Source organism: Schistosoma haematobium, chromosome 3, assembly GCF_000699445.3.
Source record: "Schistosoma haematobium chromosome 3, whole genome shotgun sequence".
NCBI lineage: Eukaryota > Metazoa > Platyhelminthes > Trematoda > Strigeidida > Schistosomatidae > Schistosoma > Schistosoma haematobium.
The window spans coordinates 47,819,700-47,842,949 of NC_067198.1; the positions used below are offsets into that span (position 1 = coordinate 47,819,700).

The 23,250-nt window shown below is 39.9% G+C and overlaps 1 protein-coding gene across 1 annotated transcript; it reads left to right on the forward strand.

Moving 5' to 3' along the window:
* The first annotated feature begins 17,011 nt into the window (after positions 1 to 17,011).
* On the forward strand, positions 17,012 to 22,366 carry DNAJC5_2 (DnaJ sub C member 5). The gene is made up of 6 exons (XM_051219084.1): positions 17,012 to 17,115; positions 17,151 to 17,232; positions 17,264 to 17,320; positions 17,357 to 17,509; positions 18,866 to 18,979; positions 21,392 to 22,366. Exons 1-6 carry the CDS (start codon positions 17,057 to 17,059, stop codon positions 21,527 to 21,529), a joined length of 603 nt encoding a protein of 200 aa, XP_051070052.1. The 5' UTR covers positions 17,012 to 17,056; the 3' UTR covers positions 21,530 to 22,366.
* Positions 22,367 to 23,250: the final 884 nt, after the last annotated feature.

Genomic DNA, 23,250 nt, shown 5'->3' on the forward strand with positions numbered 1-23,250 from the left:
GCATTTGTTATCGCGTGTGCGATAGAAGAGCCAGATCATCTGCGAAGTCTAGATCGTCCAACTGCATCCTAGATGTCCATTGTATCCCGCGTTTCCCTTCAGATGTTGACGTCTTCATGATCCAGTCGATCACCAGGAGAAAGAGAAAGGGTGAGAGTAAGCGACCTTGCCTAACACCGGTCTTCACTTCGAACGACTTTGTCAACTGTCCTCCATGCACGATTTTGCAGTGTAATCCACCATAGGAATTCTGTATGATATTGACTATCTTCTGAGGCACGCCGTAGTTTCGAAGAAGTTTCCATAGTGTTGTTCTGTCCACGCTATCAAATGCCTTTTCGTAGTCAATGAAGTTGATGTAGAGTGATGAATTCCATTCAATTGATTGTTGCACAATGATCCGTAGAGTTGCGATTTGGTCTGTACACGATCTATCCTTACGAAATCCTGTCTCTTGGTCACGAAGTTGGGTGTCTACGCAGTCCTTCATCCTGTTTAACAATACCATGTTGAAGACTTTTCCTGGTATTGAGTGAAGGGTGATGCCCCTGTAGTTATCACAGTTGCTGAGATCGCCTTTCTTTGGTATTTTGACCAGAAGTCCTTCTTTCCAGTCTTTTTGTACTTGTTCCTCATCCCAAATCTTATTGAAGAGAATGTGGCGTATCCTTGCAGTTGCCGCTACGTCTGCTTTTAGTGCCTCTGCTAGAATGTTGTCTGGTCCTGCTGCTTTTCCACCTGATTTGTCTGATGGCCATGCTGATTTCTTCAATTGTTGGTGAGTCAACATTGATTGGGAGGTTCGTGGGTGCTGCTTCGATGTTGGGTGTGTTCAGTGGAGTTGGTCGATTCAAGAGTTCTTTGAAGTGTTCTACCCACCTGTTTTGTTGCTCTCCAACGTTGGTGATTACCTCACCTTCCTTGCTTTTCACTGGTCGTTCTGGTTTGCGGCGATTTCCAGAAAGTTTCTTTGTCGTGTCATACAATTGTCTCGTGTTTCCTTCTCTTGCAGCCTTTTCCGCTGTCGTTGCTAAATCTTCCACATATTTACGTTTGTCGGTTCTGATGCTCCTCTTCACTTGTTTGTTTACTTCTGTGTATTCTGCTCGTTCCTTGGCTTTCTCTGCTCTTGTTCGACTGGCATTGATTGCTGCTTTCTTGTTCCTCCTTTCTTGAATCTTATCCAGTGTATCAACAGTGATCCATTCCTTGTGATGGTGCTTCTTGTGACCCAGGACCTCATGACATGTTGAAGTGATTGCCTCTTTGATCCCCTTCTAGTTGCTCTCCACAGTAGTTCCATCTCCATTGAGTAGATCATGAAAGGCCTGGAACCTATTGCTGAGGACTATCTTGAATTTGTTGAGTTTGTTAGTATCCTGAAGAAAGGCCGTATTGAACTTTTGTGATATTGTCCGCCCCGTTGTCCAGTGCTTCTTGAGTTTCAATTTCATCTTGGCGACCAGTAAGTGATGATCTAATGCTATATCAGCTCCTCTCTTGGTTCTCACGTCCTCTATAGTCCTCCTGAACGTTTTGTTGATGGAAATATGGTCGATTTGGTTTTGCGTGGTGTGATTCGGTGAAGTCCATGTATAGTCCCTCCGAGGTCTACTGCCGGTCCCAAACCCGGATAAAGGAGGAGGGTTGGGCATGGGATTAGCGTCCCCATCCCATAGAAAACTAACTCGCTAAAAAAACGCTAACCAAAAAAATTATTCAAACCTTTTAAACTCTGCCCTGGGAGTCAGAAGATCTTCATTTAGAAGAATTATGACGCCTCATGATGAAAACCGAATCCCTTCGGAAGTTACGAGGCCGATGCCCCTTCTGACAACCAGAGCGACCATTTATTTAGGTACATGGAATGTTCGTACAATGTGGGACACCGGAAGAGCCTTCCAAATTGCTGCAGAAATGAGGAGATATAACCTAGAGGTACTTAGGATCAGTGAAACACATTGGACACAAGTTGGACAACAACGACTAACTACAGGAGAGCTCCTGTTATACTCCGGCCATGAAGAAGAAAATGCACCACATACACAAGGAGTTGCATTGATGCTGTCCAAACAAGCGCAAAATGCGCTTATAGGATGGGAATCTCATGGACCAAGGATCATCAAAGCCTCGTTTAAAACAAAGAAAGAGGGCATTTCAATGAACATCATCCAATGCTATGCGCCTACCAACGATTACAATGAAGACGCTAAAGATCAATTTTACGATAGGCTGCAGTGCCCAACAAAAGACCTGACCATTCTGATGGGAGATTTCAATGCCAAGGTTGGAACGGACAACACTGGATATGAAGACATCATGGGACGACACGGACTGAGAGAAAGGAACAAAAATGGTGAGATATTTGCAAACCTATGTGCCTTCAATAAACTGGTCATAGGTGGCACCATATTCCCACATAAACGTATAAGCAAACGGAGGCTAGCAGACGGAAATACTTATTTATGTTTGCGTAACTTCCTTTTCTGGTTGCAGATTGTCTCCAGTCACAATTAAGCACACGATAAACCCATTCTATCAGCCACTACTCGATAAGTATTCTGGGATATACCAACCTCAACCTCAACTACCGTGCGTAACCAGCAGTGTTACACATAACATCACGACTACAGGACCACCTGTATTCTCGAAAGCGTGCCAACTGGCCCCCGTAAAGCTAAGGTTGGCGAAAAACGAATTCGACCACATGATAGACTTAGGCGTCATAAGACCGTCAAACAGCCCATGAGCACCTCCGTTGCTCGTGGTCCCTAAAAAAGACAACAACGATTGGCATCCAACTGGTGACTATCGGCGATAGAATGCAAAAACCATTCCCGATCGTTACCCGTTGCTTCACATTCACGATTTGACATCTACCTTGAAAGGTACAACTGTCTTTTCGAAAATCGACCTGGTTAAAGCGTATAACCAAATACCTATGGCTACTGACGATATTCCGAAAACAGATATCATAACTCCCTTCGGACTGTAAGGATTTTCGCGAATGCCTTTCGGTCTAAGAAACGGTGCACAAACCTTCCAAAGATCCGTAGACGACGTCTTCCGAGGTCTCAACTTCGTACATGCGTATGTTGACGACTGTTTAATAGCAAGTCCAGACGGAGAATTGCATCTCGAGCATCTGGATCTTGTTTTCGAACGACCACGAAAACATGGCACTGCTGTAAACATTCAGAAATGCCAAATCGGAACTGACTCATTAGACATCCTAGGACACACTATAGATGCTCAAGGCATTCAACACCTTAGAACCAAAGTGGCGGCTATTCTGGATTATCCAGAACCGACCACCGTCAAGCAATTACGCACGTTTAACGGCCTGGTAAGTTTCTATAGACGATTCATACCGAAATGCGTGCTACTTATAAAACCTCTTACAGACCAACTTCGTGTAAATGCGAGATCCATCAATCTGGACGACACCGCACGAAAAACATTCTCCACAATTAAGGAACTTATCGCTCAAGCAACAATGCTTGCACATCAGGACACTGAAGCACCCATTAGCATCGAGGTAGACGCATCCAACTCAGCAATCGGAGGAATCTTAAAACAACGGGTTAACAACTCCCGGCAACCATTGGCATTTTTCTCTAGACGGTTGCTAGACACTGAATCGAGGTACAGCACATTCGGTAGGGAACTCCTAGCTATGTATTGTGCTGTACGACATTTTCAATACTATATCGAAGATCGTGAATTTACCCTTAAGAAGATCTGAAATTTATTATATACTCATAGTCTCTGATCCTAGTATTAACCAGGTTAATAATTATTAACAACTAATACTCAGATAATATATTTAATTTAACGAGCTCTGTACTCACCCAGTCTCAAATTACGGCCAATAACTCCAGTAAAAGATAGATTTCACCAACATCTAAGCCAAATAAAAGGTCCAAATCTGTAACCCTTATTACTGATGATTCAGTACCTGACAATTTCGAACCTTTAACTACTGAACAATATGCGTATTGTACACAAATGTCACTATCATCACCTGATTCTCCATGTTACAACCCCTCTATCTCTGCGTGCAGTATGCCAACGGTAAGACTGGTTGACATACAAGACACTATACCGACGTGCATCAAAACGTCAACATATCCTGTCAGACATGTCCTACCGAGGCCTAAATCTAAAATTTCAAAAACTAAAGAGCCCAATAGTACATCGTATACACACGAAAATACTGATAGATATAGCACTGACATCTGTCAGCTACAAAAATCTCTATCCGAAACTAAAGGCAGACTTGAGTAACTAGCACCCCTCACACATATATGGGGCCTTGACACTGATAGAAATCTTGAGCAAGTCACTAAATCTGAGTGCATTTTGGAGTTTGTGGCTAAAGAAGTGACGAAAAGAGTGATGTCCTCCCTCAACGCAGTTGCATATAACCTCCCCGACCGCACACACACATATAAGTTAAGGGATATTTGCCTTAAAGCATGCGGTATGCCGAACGTTAACCGCAAAGTCATCCGCCTTAGAAAAAAGTCAGACAGATCAACTTGCCCCCACCTGTTTATGTTTGGCTGTTGTAACGATGCTAAGCAGTTTATTGATTCGAGCAAAAATATTAGCTGTCTAATTTCATATAAAAATATAAAGGTCACTCCAGACCTTACGCCCTGTCAACGTCGTGTAAGAAGACGTGAAGCGATAGGATTGCATGGGAGTGTTACAGTAAATAACCAGCCAGAGACAGTTTGCAACATAGTAAATAGATTAAAGAACATGAACAATAAGCATGACGTCACTCCACAAACGGCTGGTCACTTTGTCGATCTAGATGAGTCTGATGATCAGAAACCTTTGGATAAGATACGGACCCCAACTGACACCAAAAAGCATAACGACATGTCTAATCCCGGCTGTTCGCTCAGTAATGTACTGAGATGTGAATCGTGTGGCAACACGGATCCAAATAAACCTACACACTCGAAAATTTGTCCTCCGAAAGATGCTCCACAAGCTGACTTGAATGAACCTGAATTCATCCCACGGAGACAAAGAAAGACTCCAGCTCTGACAATAAAGGGTGGAAAGACAAGACTCACGATACCGAATAGGGTAGCACGTAAGATTGAACCCAACTGCTCTGTCGGTACCCCAACAACAGTGAACAGGTTCTTCCCACTGCTCTCATGTAACTTGCCATCAACACCCCTAAGCTGCAAAGCGGGCGGTGGACTCCAGCGTAACAAGCCTTTATACACGCAGACTAACAAAACTACAACCACTCCAATCACCTCCTGAGGCCTAAAACCATTATTAAGAATAGTAATAATAGGTTTCTCACTCCACACCCTATCTACATTTCCCAGGATCGCAACTGTAATTACTTTCAGAAAGAAAACTTTTCACACCCTTTTGTACCAACCTATCACATAAAAACGGCTCTCATGTATAATAACAGTCGTAACTCCTTCCAGTTACTAGCAGCAGACCCCTCTCACGCTAACGTAAATAGCCATAACAGAGGCTACGAGTCTAACCATCAAGACTATTTTGCGAATTACCATACACTTCACAGTAGGCCTGTACAAGATTTTTTTGGAATAAGACCCCTGGTGACACCTCTGTTGAAGCATATAGTCCAAGTTATTACAAACCACATGCAAACCATAAATTTGTTTCCTCCGTACAGTTTCCAAAAGAGAGTACTCCCACCTTTTGCTTCTGGGTAAACTCCCCAATCAACTTCCCTAGCTCATTTGATACATCTCCCACTAAGTCTAGCTATCAAAATACCGAGCTAATGAAGAACATTCAATCCCTCACTTCAAACTCATCTCACACCCGCGAGGGTTACGACGACTTTATCCGAGATACCCTCACCCATTTTAACCTAGTAGGCCACTTTCTTAATATATGTCTTATCAACGCTAGATCGATCTGAACAAAAAGACGGATCTAGCCCTATTTGTATCCATATATCAACCATCACTTTCAGTGATATCTGAAGCATGGACAAACAGTAATATTTCCGGCCGAAGTATATCTCTTGATAACTATCTCCTATATAGAAGCGACAGATTGAATGGACGAGGAGGAGGATGCCTTATTTACGCTCACTCTAGCCTAAACTCACTGCTATGTGATGTGCCTGAACTAAACAAACTGAAGGATTCGGTGTGGATTGTATTAAAGCCGTCGAATCCCGTTACCTTACTGCTCGACTGTGTTTATCGTCAACCTAACGCATCAATAGATGAAATAGCATTATTATCGGAGGTATTCACACTAGCATCATCCCTCTCATTCACAGGCAAGCTCATTTGTGGTGACTTCAATATGCCCGAAATTTCTTGGCTGCCAGTCAAAGCGCCGAGACGTTATGAATCATTTATTGAATATCTGGAGCTTGGACAATGGACTCAGTATGTTGATAGCCCTACCAGACATCAAAAAATCTTAGACTTATTCTTTACCAGTGGCCTCATCCCCAATACTTTGTATATCGGAAAAAATTTCCCAGGTAGTGATCATAACATTGTCATATGCAGCCCTAATGTAAAAACCACAACCGGTAGAAGTAAAACCGTAACACTTCGTAGATACTATCGCAAGGTTGGTTGGAATAACTTCCACAATTACCTGAGAAGCACTGATTGGAGAACTTTCTGTACTGCAAACAATACCGACACACTGACCAATATATTTTATTTCAACATCAAAAATATTATCAACAAAATAGCACCTTTAGAACACTGTAGACATACGTTCTCCAAAGATCTCTATATACCGGTCAGTACAGGAAGACGTCTTCAAAGACATTGTACTCGATTCCACAACTTTAATGACTTTTCCTCTTTATTGACCATGACAGAAATACTTGTCCGAACAGATGCAATAAGTACACAAAAAGCAGTCGCACAGGAAAAACGTGCACTCACCATACTCCTTAAAAATAAACGTAGACGTTCTAAATCAAGAGGGACTACATTCATTAAAGGCAAACAAGTATACGAAGATCCTAAATTTGTTACGGAATTATTTAGTGAACACTTTCGCTTCTCACTAACTAACGTAAAACCGCTTAATGATTCAGAACCAATCGCAGTACCTATCTGTGAAATTACTAATGTAGACTTCAATGTACAAAATATCTCCAAGGCAATTAGTACATTGAAACACTCCTACACTGATGGACCAGACGGTATCCCAGCTAGCATGCTAAAACGTGGAGGTGATGATATGTGTGTTTTGCTTCTCAAACTATTCGCATTATCACTCTCTACAGCGTGTTACCCTACTGCCTGGAAAACTACGCATATCATTCCCAAAATTAAAACTGGACCTGAAGCAAATGTTGACAATTACCGGCCAATGAACATAACTTCAGTGGTATCTAGAGTGATGGAAAAAGTAGTTAAGGCGGCTGTAGTCCAACATCTACTTACTAACAATTTCATCTCGACCTCCCAGCATGGATTTCTTAGGTCCAGATCACGTGATACATGCCTAGTAGACTACCCGAACGATATATCTCTGAAACGAGACAGAGGACTCCTTGTATCAGTCCTATTCCTAAACTTTAAGAAAGCCTTTGATAAGGTCCCACACAAAAGGCTTCTCGTCAAACTGAAGTCCTTTGAAATAAACAACCCACTGTACTCATGGTTTGCTTCGTTTTTAACAGAACGTAAACAGATGGTAAAGTACAATGACTGTCTCTTGTCCCCTAGACCAATCACCACTGGGGTCATCCAGGGAAGCGTATTAGGTCCACTTTTGTTTCTTATGTATATAAACGATATATGTAACACCATAGAATTCGGAAACCCATACTTATATGCTGATGAACTCAAAATAGTATACAGTTATAAGCCTGAGGCTCTAAGTGAAAGTGTATCCCTGATTCAAAATGACCTCAATAACCTAACTATCTGGAGCGAAAAATGGCAATTACCACTAAACCTTAACAAGTGTGGGATCATGCACTTTGGAAAACATCCCTATAATCTGCAACTTCACTTAAGTAAAAGTAGAGTCCAAACACTGAAATCAGTACACGATCTAGGAATTAATTACACAGGAAGCCTGAACTTTGAAGAACATGTCTGCTCTATTATTTCTGAATCTAGCTGGCTAATTGGTTACATAACGAAAAATCTCTTCGCAACAGAAGCTAAGCTTACACTACAAAATATGTGTACGACCTTCCTTTGATTACTGACCTTTTGTCTTCTCTAATATGAATATCACAGACAAGATAAGAGTAGAAGACGTTTAAAGACGCTTCACACGCCAACTGCTGGGATGTAACTCGAATCTCGATTACACAGATAGATGTAAGCACCTGTCTTTAGGCTAAGGTACAACCTAATATTTCTCTACAAATCGATATATGGACTCTCATTTCTAACCTCCTGCCCGACTATGACCCACGACCCAGCCTATAGACTAAGAAACAACGCATATACACTACTTACCGTAAAACACTAAAAACAAATGCGTTGTAAGTTTTTTAGGCGAGACTCTAATTTAAGGATGAGCCAGTCAGAAGCGTTCAAACAATTTCAAGGCCACGGAGCCAAGTTCAACACGTGGTGCTAACATACGATCGGTTTACAGAGGATTTTAGAGAAAAGGTGATTGTTGAGAGGCTACTACAAACGAGACTATTAAGAAGTTCTTGTACGTGCGACTGCGGTTATCAAATGACTGCAGCAAGTGTGCAGACCACCGTGGTGAGATTATGTTTCGTTGTTCTTCATGTTGGAGGAAAACGTTTGCTCGAACGGGAACTTTCTTCGCTCGATCGCGACTGACACTAAAGCAGATCATGATAATAGTGGCAAATTAGGAAATAAAGACACTAGTAACACTGGCTGCGGCGCTTGTAGATGTTAATGGACCTTCAGCAGTCCAGTGCTGGACTGCGTAGTATGAGTACTGCCATGAAATATGTGAAAGTAAAATGACACGTCTACGCCAATCATTCAGAGGAGTAGGATGCATTGTGGAGATAGATGAAACTGAAGTAAAAAAGCGAAAATACAATAGGGGACGTAGTATCAAAGAAGAATGGGTAAGTAGCATTTCCGTAAATATACTTGACAGGTACTTGGAATTTATGGCCGATCAACGCAAAAGGGACATTTTCAGAGGGTCAGAAACCGGCAAGCAAACACAATAATACCAACTGTACAGGAATACGTGCAACCGGCACAACAGTATATACGGATGGTTGGTGCCTACATAGACTTGGATATGTGCATCATGTAGTAATGCAGAAGCACCATTTCGTCGACCCTACAACCGGAGTCCATACTAATAATATTGAAGCTATGTGGTCCAGACTGGAGGTATTTTTAAGACCATACCACTGCTCTAGAGGACGACTATTATGGAGCCATATGGACAAGTTTCTATACCGTATGCATCATGATTTCATGGCTTCTGAACCTTTATCAAACCTTAACAAGTTTTTAAATCATGTAAAAGAAAACTATCCACTGTAATTCATTACTTTCTTATGATATATTTTTACTTTGTACTGTCTACTGACTGGCCAATAATTGTCAAGGTCGTTTAACATTCGTTCAAGGTTTGTACCTAAATTAGAGTCTCGCTGATTCAAAAGGCTAATAACTCTGTTTCTTGACTCCAAAGAGCTTCAACCTTTATTTGAACTTCCGCCCACCAATGAGGCACTTTATTATGGACCGCCCAGTATCTATAAAGAACAAGATTATAACAAGTCCGACTGTTACTAATACGAATATAACCAAATCACAGAATATATGGCCTATCCCTTCCTATTATTCATTGTTTATTAATCATAACCTTATGTTCCTAACCCTAGCTTTCAGTTCCCAAATCTCTACAGGTTAAATGTACATTATTCTTCCTAAAAGTCATGCTTTTTTTCTACTGCAAGTAGACAGATAACTCACTAATCTTATGGATGCTGATCTACTAAGGCCGATCATACAAAGCTCAAAATTGGTCATATAGTCTTGTGAGTTGCTCAATGTTTTATTATTTTTATCCTAAAAGAATATTCTTTACAATTATATACTCTTTGATGTCCTTCGACTTGCTATTAGTCCTTACTTTCTTTAAACCATTAGTTATCACCATAGCGGTGTGATACACTAAATGGACATCTAACCCATAATACAAATTCTTTAACTACCTGATTTGCTTGTAACATGGAACTAGTAGAGATAGTGTATTCATACTTACCGCAAACGTAAGAGAGCCTTACGTCACAAAAGGAGGGGGGATGGCATAAATGACCAGCAAACATGATGGTGGGGAGATAACTTCAATCCACCCATGTCTGTGTGGCAGAACATTTTGTTCAATTACGGCTCCCTATGGTCTAGTGAACTTATGGTATTGATGCTGATTTATCATGCGAAATACCTCATTAAATCGTGTTAAGAACGTTGAATTGGTTTCACTTCCTACCCAGTAATCCTATTACAAGCAAACTAGATAACTCACTAAAATACAGAGCCTACTCAAGACCCTAATAAATCTATAGAAAAAACTAATATATAAGTAAAAAGGCTTCGAAAAAAGGGAGATAGCCAATTGTGTATCACCATACTGTTTTTAGCACTATATTTTATAACCACACATAATCCCAATCTCTCAGCTCCTTGGTGAACCACCTTCGTTTGTCAGCTGTTCATTCACTCATACATTGCTCACACTTATCTTCTTTAACCTATTAGAGTGCTCTTGCTTAGTAAATACTCTAATAAAAGAAAATTAGACTGAGTAGCCATACCTCAAGTTTCCTTTCATGAACATTGGCGGCTCTGCCTCTCGCCTTTTCTTTTACTTGCTCCCTTTTTTCAGCTTCCTTGAGATATGGAACGGGTGACTTCATCCTGCAGCATCCTTAGAGCCTCAGATATTCCAAAGGGACATAAGGTTGCGATTTCTAGAAGCCCCCACCTTCAATGGATCTATCCTTGACCATCAGTTGCACATTCGCAACTCAACTTTCATGAAGCGCGCCAACTGTTATAGCGACTAAAACCATCTACATTCATATCTTATAAATTATCAACCCAGCTGTGTAATTTGCTACAGTGGATATTGCATCATTTGTAACCATTTGATGTTGCCTGTGAACTGGCATACCTCATGCAACAAACTGTTATTTGAGAATAAATTATTATTATTATCATTGCTGAAACAGTGGCCCGTGCCTTCGACTGTCCTCCAACTATCACTACAGACCGCGAACATCAGTTCGAATGTGAACTTTTCCGTTGTCTTATCACACTTTTAGAAATCACTCGCTTCCGAACGACCGCCTACCACCCACAGGCAAACAGGTTGGTAGAACGTTTTCACCGACAGCTAAAAGCTTCACCATCAGCTGCAAACGTTTCACAGTGGACCGACACTTTTCCACTCGTCTTACCAGGTATTCGCACTGCAGTGAAAGCTGACATTGGATACACTGCGGCTCAACTGGTTTTTGGAACGACACTTCGACTTCCAGGAGAATTCGTGGATCCTTCATCTTCTTCAATAAACATGGATCTAGCCTCCTACACGAGCAGGCTTACAAACGCAATACGTTCAGTTAAGCCTGTTTCCATCCGACCACAATCCACCGATGTTTTCGTTCAACCTGACTTACGATATTGTACGCATGTCTTCGTACGTTGAGACTCGTATCGACGACCTTTCGAATCAATATACGAAGGATCTTTCAAAGTTCTTCAACGCAAACCCAAGTACTATATAATCGACAAGAACGGAACCAAGGATAGCATCAGCATCGATCTCCTCAAAGCAGCGTATTTAGAAGGAAATCCTATCCACGTCGATTTTCTTTCGGTACAATCAAACGATACGGCTCCTACACTTATAATACCTCAACCGACAACCAACACGCACGGCCATACTTCGACAGTATCAGAAAATAAACTTAAGACAACGCGTTCTGGAAGAAGAATAAGATTTCCAGAACATTTAAACGACTATTGCACGCAGGACATCAGTTAAAAATTTGCTTCATCTCGATTTTCCATGGCATTATATATAGCATAAAAAACAATTTCTATATGCTTATATTTATATATTTATTATTTTGCTAATATGTACATTAAAAATTTTTTAAAAAAGCGAAAAAACATTTTGTAAAAATCGCTTTTACGCTATTCTCCTTTCTTCGCCCACTTTGTGTCTTAAAGCGCGTACGAGTTTATTTCGACATGCACTTGTATATTCTTTTTTTCCCTTTCCAGGACGAGTGGAAAAGACGATAAAAAGAACGATGAGATTTACGAGGAATTAAAAATTTTCATTGTACTTTATTATTTTACTATATAATATTTCCAACATTGGATGCCGACCACATTAATTTCAATGGACTCACCTAGCTAAAGGCATTTGGTCATGAATCCGCATCAGATCACGAGTGAGAACGCCGTGTCCAACAACCCCTGCAATCGCTAGTCAGATTAGATCAGACGATCCTCGATATATTGACAGCCTAGCAAATATATCTTCGAACGTCCTCGCTTCTGTCTCTTGATTTCACTTGTTGGGTACGATTCATATTAGAATGTGTTACTGGTTAAAGCGTTGTCAAACTCCGAATACCTGTGGCATCCTCACATTTCTCAAACTTTTGTTCCCTTTTTAACGCAACGAAAGTAACATTTCCGATCCAAAGAATCTATCCTGAGCTATATGTCCAGTAGATTACATTTTTTGAGTTTAACTCAATTTAATAGTTACCAGTGGTTTTGCCTGAGATTACTATTCGTTTTTTTCATTTCTTCACGTAAAGGCTAGTTCAGTTTATCTCAACTGTGTTTATCCATTTTCGTCCGTTTTAAGTGTGCTTTTTAGTGTATTTTTAACGATCTTATGCTTTTACTAGCATCTATAAAATAAGTTACGTCAATATAGTTATGAAAAATTTATGCAAACGACCTGGATGCCGTTTTGCTGTTACATCTGGCATGCAGTGCAACAACTGCAAAGGTTGGTTTCACGAAGCGTGCACAGATCTCACAGCAACTGCCTACAACAGACTCAGCAAATGCGATCATAAGTGGATATGTGTCGGGTGCAACACGGATGCTGAAGTTTTGCTGAGTAACATCATTGACAGGTCTGAGGGATAAGTTGTCAGCAAACTTGCAAAATCACAATCATAAAGAGACGCGCAATGAAACCAAGAGGGATGTCGACAGGTCTACCATCGATGGAGCATGCATTGGCACTAATGATGACATGTTGAAACTCAGCACCATCATCACGTCGACGGTAATCGACTCCCTCAGTAAACTCGGTTCTCCCAGCTCAGGGTCCTTGAATGCAACAGTGGCTCCCAAAAACTCTGTAGGTGATCTAAAAAGGACCAGGCGTCACCGTCTAAGTTGAACATCCCTGGTGTTGTATGGAAATCAACTGGTGATTTGGTCGCACAGTCAACCCCCAAGAATGTCCGTCTGGTCATCAAAGAGCCTTGGATTCATAAACGTGCTTCGAACTCCAAACAACAAGGTGCTGAGCCTGGACTCACCGGAAAACCTGAGAAAACAATAACGGTTCGCGATGACTCTCTCATAATCATGAACCCCAAAGACAACCCTGACCTTCTTCTCAGTCTGCAGGACAAAATGACAGGATGCTCTGAGGTGAATTGAACAAGAAACTTGGACTTCCTAGAATAGAGCCTTTGATAGTCACACGGCTCACTCGGGGAAAGGAATCTAAGTATCAAAATCACTCAACGCTACTTCGTATAACACTCACTAATGCTACCGACGTAGAGGATGTCTTGCTAGCGAGTCATTTACTGAAATCCGATGGGAACGTAAGAATACTGCCCGACATACCGTACTCCGAGCGCAATGTCATCCGGAACATCCCTAAGGAATATCGCGAGACGTTTTTCCGCGGAAGACATATCATTGTGCAAGGTGTACCGGAAAACACGAACCCTAATCAAGCAAACTCTGATATTAGGGAATGGAAATTCACCAAGCAATCCTTGAAGCTCAAAAACATACTGACTCAACAAGTGACGAGACTATCCAAGAAGGATGGATGGATGGAAGGATGGAGATTCTAGACCCCGACTAATGAAGACAACTTTCCCACCTTCCCATATGGCAGCTGCAACTCTGGAAGCACTTCGTGCTAACAGACGTCGGCTGCCAACTGTAATCCATATGCATGCGTATAGGACACATGACGCCAGGATCAAGCACAGAGGCAAGTCGTAGCTGACCATTCCACCTGTGGACCGTCTTGATAAAAAAACGTGTAAAGGGTAGGGCTATCAACTTGGAAAACCTTGTATAGGTAGGCTACCTGTCCATTCACGTAACGCTCATCCAAACAAACAGAAAGGAGAAGCTCGCGCGTTTAAATTGCAAGCATAAACTGCTTGTACATGAACGCTGCGAGTTTCTCAAATAAAATGGATGAGCTACGTGAACTTAGCAATGCTGATAAGGCTCATCTGATAGGAATATCTGAAACTTAGATATCTTCTGGGTTTACGGGTCCGGAGTTAGCAATACCTGGTATGTCTTTGTTTCGCAACGACGGAAAAACAGGAATTGGGAGTGGGGTAGACTTACACATACGATCATGCCCGGAGGTACACCAAGTTCATTACCTCGAGTTTAACAATCTTGAGGAATCCATATGGTGCTCTGTAAGATTGTCTACTACTTCGAGGTGTCTAGTCGGAGTCATATATAAGAAGCCCACTGCCGAAATCGAGTATGACAGTCGTATGCTGGAAGGACTATCCTGCTCTACTCGTCTCGGTTTCACTCATATTCTGATTCCAGGGGACTTCAATCTTTTCAGAGTCAACTCCGCGGAACGTACGTATATTGGAGGTGAAAACTCAATTAAAGCTCGATTCCCCAACCTCATTGAGGACTTGGGGTTATACGAAAATGTAGTCAGCAACTCGTTGGAGAGATAGTCAGGCACCATCGCGCTTAGACTGTGTACTTACAAACGAAGAATCCTTGTTGACAACCTCTTAATCCTGGCTCCCCTGGGAAAAAGCGATCACGCCGCTATAGCTTTCAGTTTCGTCAGCAAAACTGAGTTAAGATATCCCACCATTAACTTGCGCTGGAGTTTCAAACGGTTGAATGTGTCACCTCTACAGAACTATCTACAACAGGTGGATTAGGATGTTCACCCTCAAATTGATGTGGATGCTCATTGGAACTTCTTACTGCACACGCTTTTATGTGCTACAAAGCAGTCAATTCCTCAAACGGTCCTCAAAATCTACAAGCCACCTACAGTCATCAAGAACCGCACTCTTCGTTTGCTAAGCCGCAAAACGCACAATTTGGCATAATACAAACGAACTGATAATATCGGCGCTGACTTGATGTACCGGAAACTGCAGCACCTAAGAAAAGACACTTCTTGCCTGGATATGGTTCATTCGCTATACTGAAGGAAACAGCTTCAATCCTGGCAACACCATTCAGCGGTGTTCTCACACTCGCTAAGCTGAGGCAAACTAGCGGAGATTCGAAAGCTGGTTCACATCACGCCAATTTTCAAAGGAGGTCGACGCAGCGAACCTTCAAGCTACCGACCGGTGGCCCTTCTCTCAATACCTTAAAAATTATGAAGTCCCTGATGTGACGGCATACACGACCATTTATTATCCTTACACTTCTTTTCACCCCAACAGCATGGTTTCAGGAGAAGTCGTTCTTCTATAACCAACCGGCTGACTGTGGTGGATAGATGGACAAGCATCCTTGATCGCAAGGGAAGGTTGACATAATTTACCATACATGTCTTATCAATAATCTCAAATGATTGGGTATCAGACCACCTCTCATCGATTGGCTCACTTCATACCTGAAAAATCGACATTTTAAGGTCAGGGTTAATTCCACTTTATCTCAGGCTACGGAATGTCCTAGTGCGGTCCCCCAGGGCTCAGTACTAGGGCCTCTTCTCTTCTTGATATACATAAATGATCTTCCTCAACAGGTAACTTCGGACTTATTACTTTTTGCCAATGGCGTGAAACTTTGGAGAGAGGTACGCAATCAAGAGGATGTGCCGCCACATCAGGAGGATCTGACTCGACTTCATAGTTGGGTAGGCGACAACACTTCAAAGTGTAACGTAGTCCATCTGCGACATGTTGCAGACTACAGTTGCAACTTAAGAAACTCCTATCTAGAAGTATTCCAGGTTGAAAAAGATTGAGGAGTGCCGATACCCCACGATTTGTAGTCTTACTCTAACTGTGACAAAAATGCCTTCCGAGCAAACCTTGCACTGATAACATTGAAGCTCATTTTCGGCCAGTTTGACGGAAGAACTTTCCATATAATCTTCAATAGTTTTATCCGTCCTCATTCAGAGTACGGAAACACAGTATTTTCTCCCTCACTCCAAAAGGATAAGGACACTCTGGAGCGTATGCAACGGCGAGCCACGAAATCAATTCGAGGACTCAAATTTAAACCTCATGAAGAGCGCCTCCAACCACTTATCTTTTACCCATTAGAGTATAGGCGTCTTAGAAGTGACCTTCTAATGGATTGAAGTATCCTTAACACTTCTGGACACCCTCTTAAACACCTACATAAGCTTAGTTCCAACACTAATCTAAGGGGTAACACTCAGAAACTGGAGACACAACATGGCAGAACGGACTGTAGACACAACTTCTACTCCTTAAGAGTTGCCAAATTCTGGGGCTCGCTGCCGTCTGGGCTAGTCCAAGAGACTTTCCAGGAGTCCTTTAAGAGGCAACATGACATATTCTTAAGGACTAGGGATATTATCTTACTGTGATTTACCGATTTCTTTTTTTCTTCTATTATCGTCGATATACCTTGGTACCTGCCTGGAGGTATTGGTGATCCCCTGCTACTAGACACGGAAGCCTGTTAAGCGGAAGCTTCTTCTGTTCCGTCCTCAACTATTCGAACCATTTGAATCATTCGAACAATTTGAACCATTTGACCTTTTGAGCGGCATCTCAAGATGTGGCCTTGGGCATGTGAACAGCACCAACCGGGCAATGCGTACTGATCATTCAATGGGCAGTGGTTCTAATAGTAAAAGCAGCAAGAAATCTACGTATGTTGGAATCAAAATTGATGTTAATATTATAGGAAAGAAAATATCGACTTATATGCTATTCTAGAAGTAGATAAGAAAGCAACAACTGAGGAAATCAAAAAATCCTATCGTAAAGTACGTTCATCTTATTTTAATATTCTCTCAGCTCGCATTAAAATATCACCCGGATAAAAACCCAAAAGATCCTGAGGCTTCTGAAAAAGTATAGTGTATATTTCTTGAAAACACAAAATTGTAGTTCAAAGAAGTCAATAGAGCACATTCTATACTAGCTAACGAACAGAAGAGGAAATTGTATGACCGGTATGGAGCTCTGGGGATTTATGTAGCAGAGCACATTGATGAAGAAGACTGGCAGCCGTACCTGGCTTTACGCAACCCTTGTATACAGGTACGTAGTGTGGTTTGGAAAGTCTCGTAATTCATTTTTCGTGACCTTTTATTCAACTAAAATGTCGCTAACTCAGAACTATTGTGCTCGTCCTAGCGACTTGCAGATGTTTGGTAGCCCACTACTCTTTTCCAACCGCGTGTAAATTTCTGGTCATTGTTTGTGTACTAGACACAAGTTACTGACTGACTAGTGTCTAGTACACAAACTGGCAGTTATTAGTTTTAGGCGTGACAAAATGCTACTTGGCTCCCTACCAAATAGGCTTGTTTATTTCAAATGCCTGATTCCGGTCAGTAAAGTCCCAGAATGTATTACCTTTGTCCTCTTTGTACCAATATTTTTGTTCATATAAATAAATAAGCAATGAATAAGTCACCATCAACTTGCCAATCGCATCTGTCGTGTATGATATCTGTCATCCAGTTTTTAGTATTTTGTTTGAAGGTTGCATCCACAGCATGCGTCATTAATTTCGCGTTATTGTACCTCATTACACAGTGACTGTCAGTTTTGTACTCGTTTGGTTTGATTATTTTTGGTTCGAAAGAGTTGTCTATCACACGAGATCAAATTGCATAAAAAATGTTTATCCTAGACTAAACATACTACTATGATACTTACCGTAGCTTAACCCTCTAATTTAACCAGATTGTGATCAATAGTTAGCGACCGTTGTTAAGTTAACCTCAACTCGGTCGCACTCATTCGTTACTTCATTATGCCTTCTGGGTTTCGTTACATACTTTTTAACCCTCAAATCCATTCCTTTTTGAATCCAACCCTCTCTGTGTTAGTTTTACTACTATCATTGCTGATGTTGTTTCAGATCATCCGGTATTCATATTAACTTCAACGTTTTGTTGTGGCAACTTAGGCCGACACACATGTACCAGATCCTGGACTTATTATAAATTACTGACTGAAAAGTCGTCATTTACGAGTGCCGAGACCTATTATACATGTTAATTTTCTCTGTTCAAGCATAATGATTGCTGTAATAGAATCTGAACAAAAAAAATCTCTTAGAAAACGGACCAGTATAGCATCGATCAATGTAATTGTTGACCATTATGAAAAAGTTAGTTCTTTTTTATCATTGTCCGTAATATTGTCTAACTTTAGGGGTGCTTTTTGAAGTATAGTTCCTTGTACAAATACAAATTTGTTCTGTGCCCTACTTTGTTTGTGGGTCCCTCAGAAATAAAAGTCTTTCGATGGATTTTAGTGAATAATAACTTAAAAATAAAGATTGTATTATTATTATTATTATTATTATTATTATTATTATTATTATCGTTTCCATTCTGAGTTTAATCAGTTTCTGCATAACTTTCGACTTTTTTCTGTTTACAGTGCCTTGCTTGTACCTGTTTCCTGTGGACATGTTGTTGTTGCTTCTTCTGTTGTTGTTGCTGTTGTGGTAAATATTATCCAAAAACTCCCCCTGTTCCCGATGAAATGAATGAAGTACGTTCTAATTATTTCGTAAATCCGTATAAATGCTTTCATTATGCTTCTGAATGGTTTTATTAGTGGTGAGATTTAAGTCTTACTCTTTCAATGTGGTTTTAATATTTTAAAATTTATATACACCTCGTGGAAAAAGTTATATATTGGGATGCAACGGTCGTTTGAGAACAACAAAGCAAAAAGTTAGATAAATAGATGGGCTATCTCTGAGTAGCTTTTCTTGCGTTCAAATGTTTTGGATAGTTAGATTTATATTAACATACTGGAGTATGATTCTTTAAATACAAGTGTGGATCCCCGCTGCCCATTATTTTTGCAAACATGAAACCTACTACCTCAGTCTGTTTACCAAAATTGGTATTAAAAATACCAAGTTTAGAGTATGTAAAGAGTCTGGTAATGGTAATTATGACTTTTATGTATAAATTACTCATTAGCCCAAGCCAAAAATTGGATTAAGTCGAATGACTGTGTGACGGCTTAACTTAGGTCGACTAAGAAGTCACACATAATAATTTCATATCCCAGGCTACCCGAACCTGACTATCCTGTCCTGCATTTCTACAATATGCTTATTGTAGTATATGCAACAATGCTGAGAAGTACCCGAGTAAAGTTGTATTTCCTGCTTCGGTTTAGGCATCCGGGCAGTATCACAGCCCACACACACACACAAATATGGTGTAGCGCATAAATATTTGGTGCCTTCTTGTACCGATATTTATGTGTTGAAATAAATAAATAATAAATAAAGTTGTATTTAAAGTAAAAGGTAAAAGAAAGAAGGTTGAGCAGGATATGACCAAACTGTTGTCGATATTAGCGTTGGATTTGAGTAAGTGCTCTTGGACATTGACCATCATGGGTTTCTATGAGTTGATAATACATTAACTGTTCCAGAACAGTTTGATTAGAGCTGTTCAGTTTCATACATACGGTGCAACGACATTAAGCAGTGATACAGTGTTAAAGGTGTTCGACTTTCATCCAATAAGTTCTGGGTCCGAACCCCACTCCATCCATATCTCTCTGGGCAGCTGGATAGCAGCATTATCCCTCATAATTATAGTGGAACTCAGAACTAAGCTTATGAATTTGCACCTGGTAAATGAGTTGTCCTTATTCAATGAGATAAATGCATGACAGAAGTTAGACCAGTAAATGCCAAAATATGGTATCTTATTTGTTTTCTAAGTTTAGTATCAGCTGTAGTGTTTATTGAGTGTATATTTGTTATCGTAAACGCTCTTTGTAAGTTCACTGTTCTTCTAACCAACAGGAAAATTTAGAAATCACTTTAACTTTCGAGTTTTAACCTGTAGATTTATCCAATTTTTATTACATGGGATTTTCGATTCATTGATCATGAAACTGTAAATAACGGGATATATATATCTGTATATGTGGAGACGGGAAGAGATTGCTTAAGCTGACGATTACTGTCACCAAGTCAACGTTAAAAGCTAAATCATTTTACCATTGTCCACTGAAGAGAACCACTAGAATTGCTACTCCTGGAACATACTTTAACTCCAGCCGTTGTTCATAAATGTCTTGGAAGCATTGTTCGCATAGTGTGTGTCTAGCTGGTTGGAAAAGGCGATTTTTTGGTATATAGTACTATATATATATATATATATATATATATATATATATACTTGTGAAACCTCATGATTTTGAGGTGACTGAGACAGTTGTTACTCATTTCTAGTTACCACCCACTACGACGTAAACAGTAGATAGTGTCGAGGTAGGTTAGAAAAACACCTGGGCGAAGTCGAACTATGGTGAGAAACCAGTCTATAAATTTAATAGCTACTAATTTAAGCCGTGTAATATGCTTGATTCCTGTTTGTGGTCTTCGAATCATAGTTGTACAGTTAGAAACTCAAAGTTTTACTAAATTGTTGCTTTTATTTTTGTAATGTTCTGATTTCCACTTTGTTTATTTCTTCCATGTGTTCTGATGTAAAGTATAAAAGTGGGAACTGTGATATATATATATATATATATATATATATATATATATATATATATATATATATAATGCTTGGAGTTATTTCTGTCGTCAATTCACATACACATAGTATTCGGATGTTTACTTAGATCACAAGATCAGAATAATCTGATTATCACCTTAACGCTGCTATAAGTATAATCTATCTAATTTATTAAGCACAAGTTTAAATACACGACTTTCAAATATCCCCCAGCCGAACAAAACAAAGCTGATGTTGCTGGTTTAAGCTCACGACCTAATTACAAGATGTAGAGTTCCATAACCGTCAGATCACCTTAGATTTACTATCGCTTATCTGCAAGAATGATTAGTTATTGAGGTGAAGTAAGTACTTATTTCATTTTGTTTCATCTCCTACCACTAGTAATGATAATAATAATTTTTTATAGGCTTATGACGAGTCAAATTTCGAAATGCCTATGAACAATGATAGTAATATTGCAGAAACTCTTGTGACTAAACAACCAGATCCAGCTCCAGCTGTCAATCTGTACACAGTGCCACCAACTACATCGTCATCTTCATGATTTACTAAGATTGCAAAATAATTTTTAATAACAATAGTAAAGTCTAACCTTTCATATTTCCTAGAACAAAACCTAGAATAAAATTTCCAACTTGTCTTTCTTCAAGGAGGAAGTGTCTTGCACTACATGTCTTTCTTTATGTAGCCTTTCTCGTCCTTAATTTTGTTTATTTTTTTGTAATCTCTATTCTGATTTTTTTAAAACTCCCCCATCACCACTAAAAATAGAAATATTTTGCTGCCTTTCAACTAAAGGTGGCTTTGGGTATATATATATAATGTCTCTTGTTTCTTGACAAAGTTTATTTCTACTGAAATATTATGTAATGGATTTAATCTGAAACGATTTTGTGACATAATTGTATCCGTCCAATATACATACACATAATTGTTGACAACAGTTAATTTGTATAAAACATATTTATATCTGGAAATCACTTGTTACTGTTTTTTCCTCTTCTAACTTTTCCCCACCCCACCTAATCATCATGATGATGATGATGATGATGGAATTACAGGTTATTGCTTGTTATTAAAAAATTTCTTCATCTTTCTGCTTCGTATATGAAATGAAACTTCTTCTTTTTTTTCCTCAGAAACCAATCTGTTCATTAAGGAATGTAATTTCCATTTTGTTTTTTATTCAACAAATTTAGGTAATTTAAGTATTCTATTTTGTTTTTTATATTTTTCTGTGTGATTCAAATGAACTATGATTGTTTTTATAAAAAAAGAAGAGAAACATTTTTCATTGCTTTCTTTTTGTATTTTCCCTCTTATTAACAGCCATATGAAGTTAGCAGAAATGATGTTTACACATAAATATTTGTGTATTGAATTTATTTTATTTATTTGTTTTAACACATAGATATTGGTACAATGAGGCACCAAATACATATACACCACACAAAACTCATTCGATTTGTGTGAGGGCTGTGATACTGCCCGGGTGCCCAAACCGAAGCAGGTGGTTTTCTTAGGGGGCCACTCCCCAAGCCTTTGACCTAAAGGTCTGACCCACAAGGCAGTGGAGCATCGGTGATCAACAACTGGTTCATACACCATTTGTTCCTTCAGGATATTGGAGCCCATGTACACAATTGGTTTGAAATCAGGGTTTCCCGACTCCCAGCCCGGTTAAAGCGCCGAATATTCGCTTTTCGTCCTCTCATTTTCGTAAACAACACCCCAACCACGAGAAGGCAGTGAGTAGGACATCCCTGGCAGAGGCTATATACGCGTGGCCATGTGAGAGGATTCATTTTACTGCTTATTACTTCATTAATTATATGATCCTGAATAGTTCATTAGTAGTGTCTCCACCTTCGACAATAAATAGATGATTTTGGCTTAGATTTCATAGGGTTACTTCAATTCCCTCGAAATCGCACAGTTGAGTAATGTTTGACAGTGGTTAGAAGTAGATTTCCAATCATCAGGTCACAGATCTGAGTCCAATCAAAACTAAATCGGTCTTAGCAGTCCAGTAGAATGTTTATCTTTCAAAAACGTATGCATCGAAATGGAGTCCATAAAGGTGAACTCAGTAGATGGATTACGTATTGCGTAAACTTGGAAAATATCAATCAATTGCAGTGGTAACGTGAGTATTGAAAATAGTTTACCCTGAATATGTCAATAACTGGAGTGACAAGGTTGTTCAGTGTTCGAATGAGTGCATTTAATAACAAAGCAAATCGTCAAACAGGTAGAGTTTGAAGT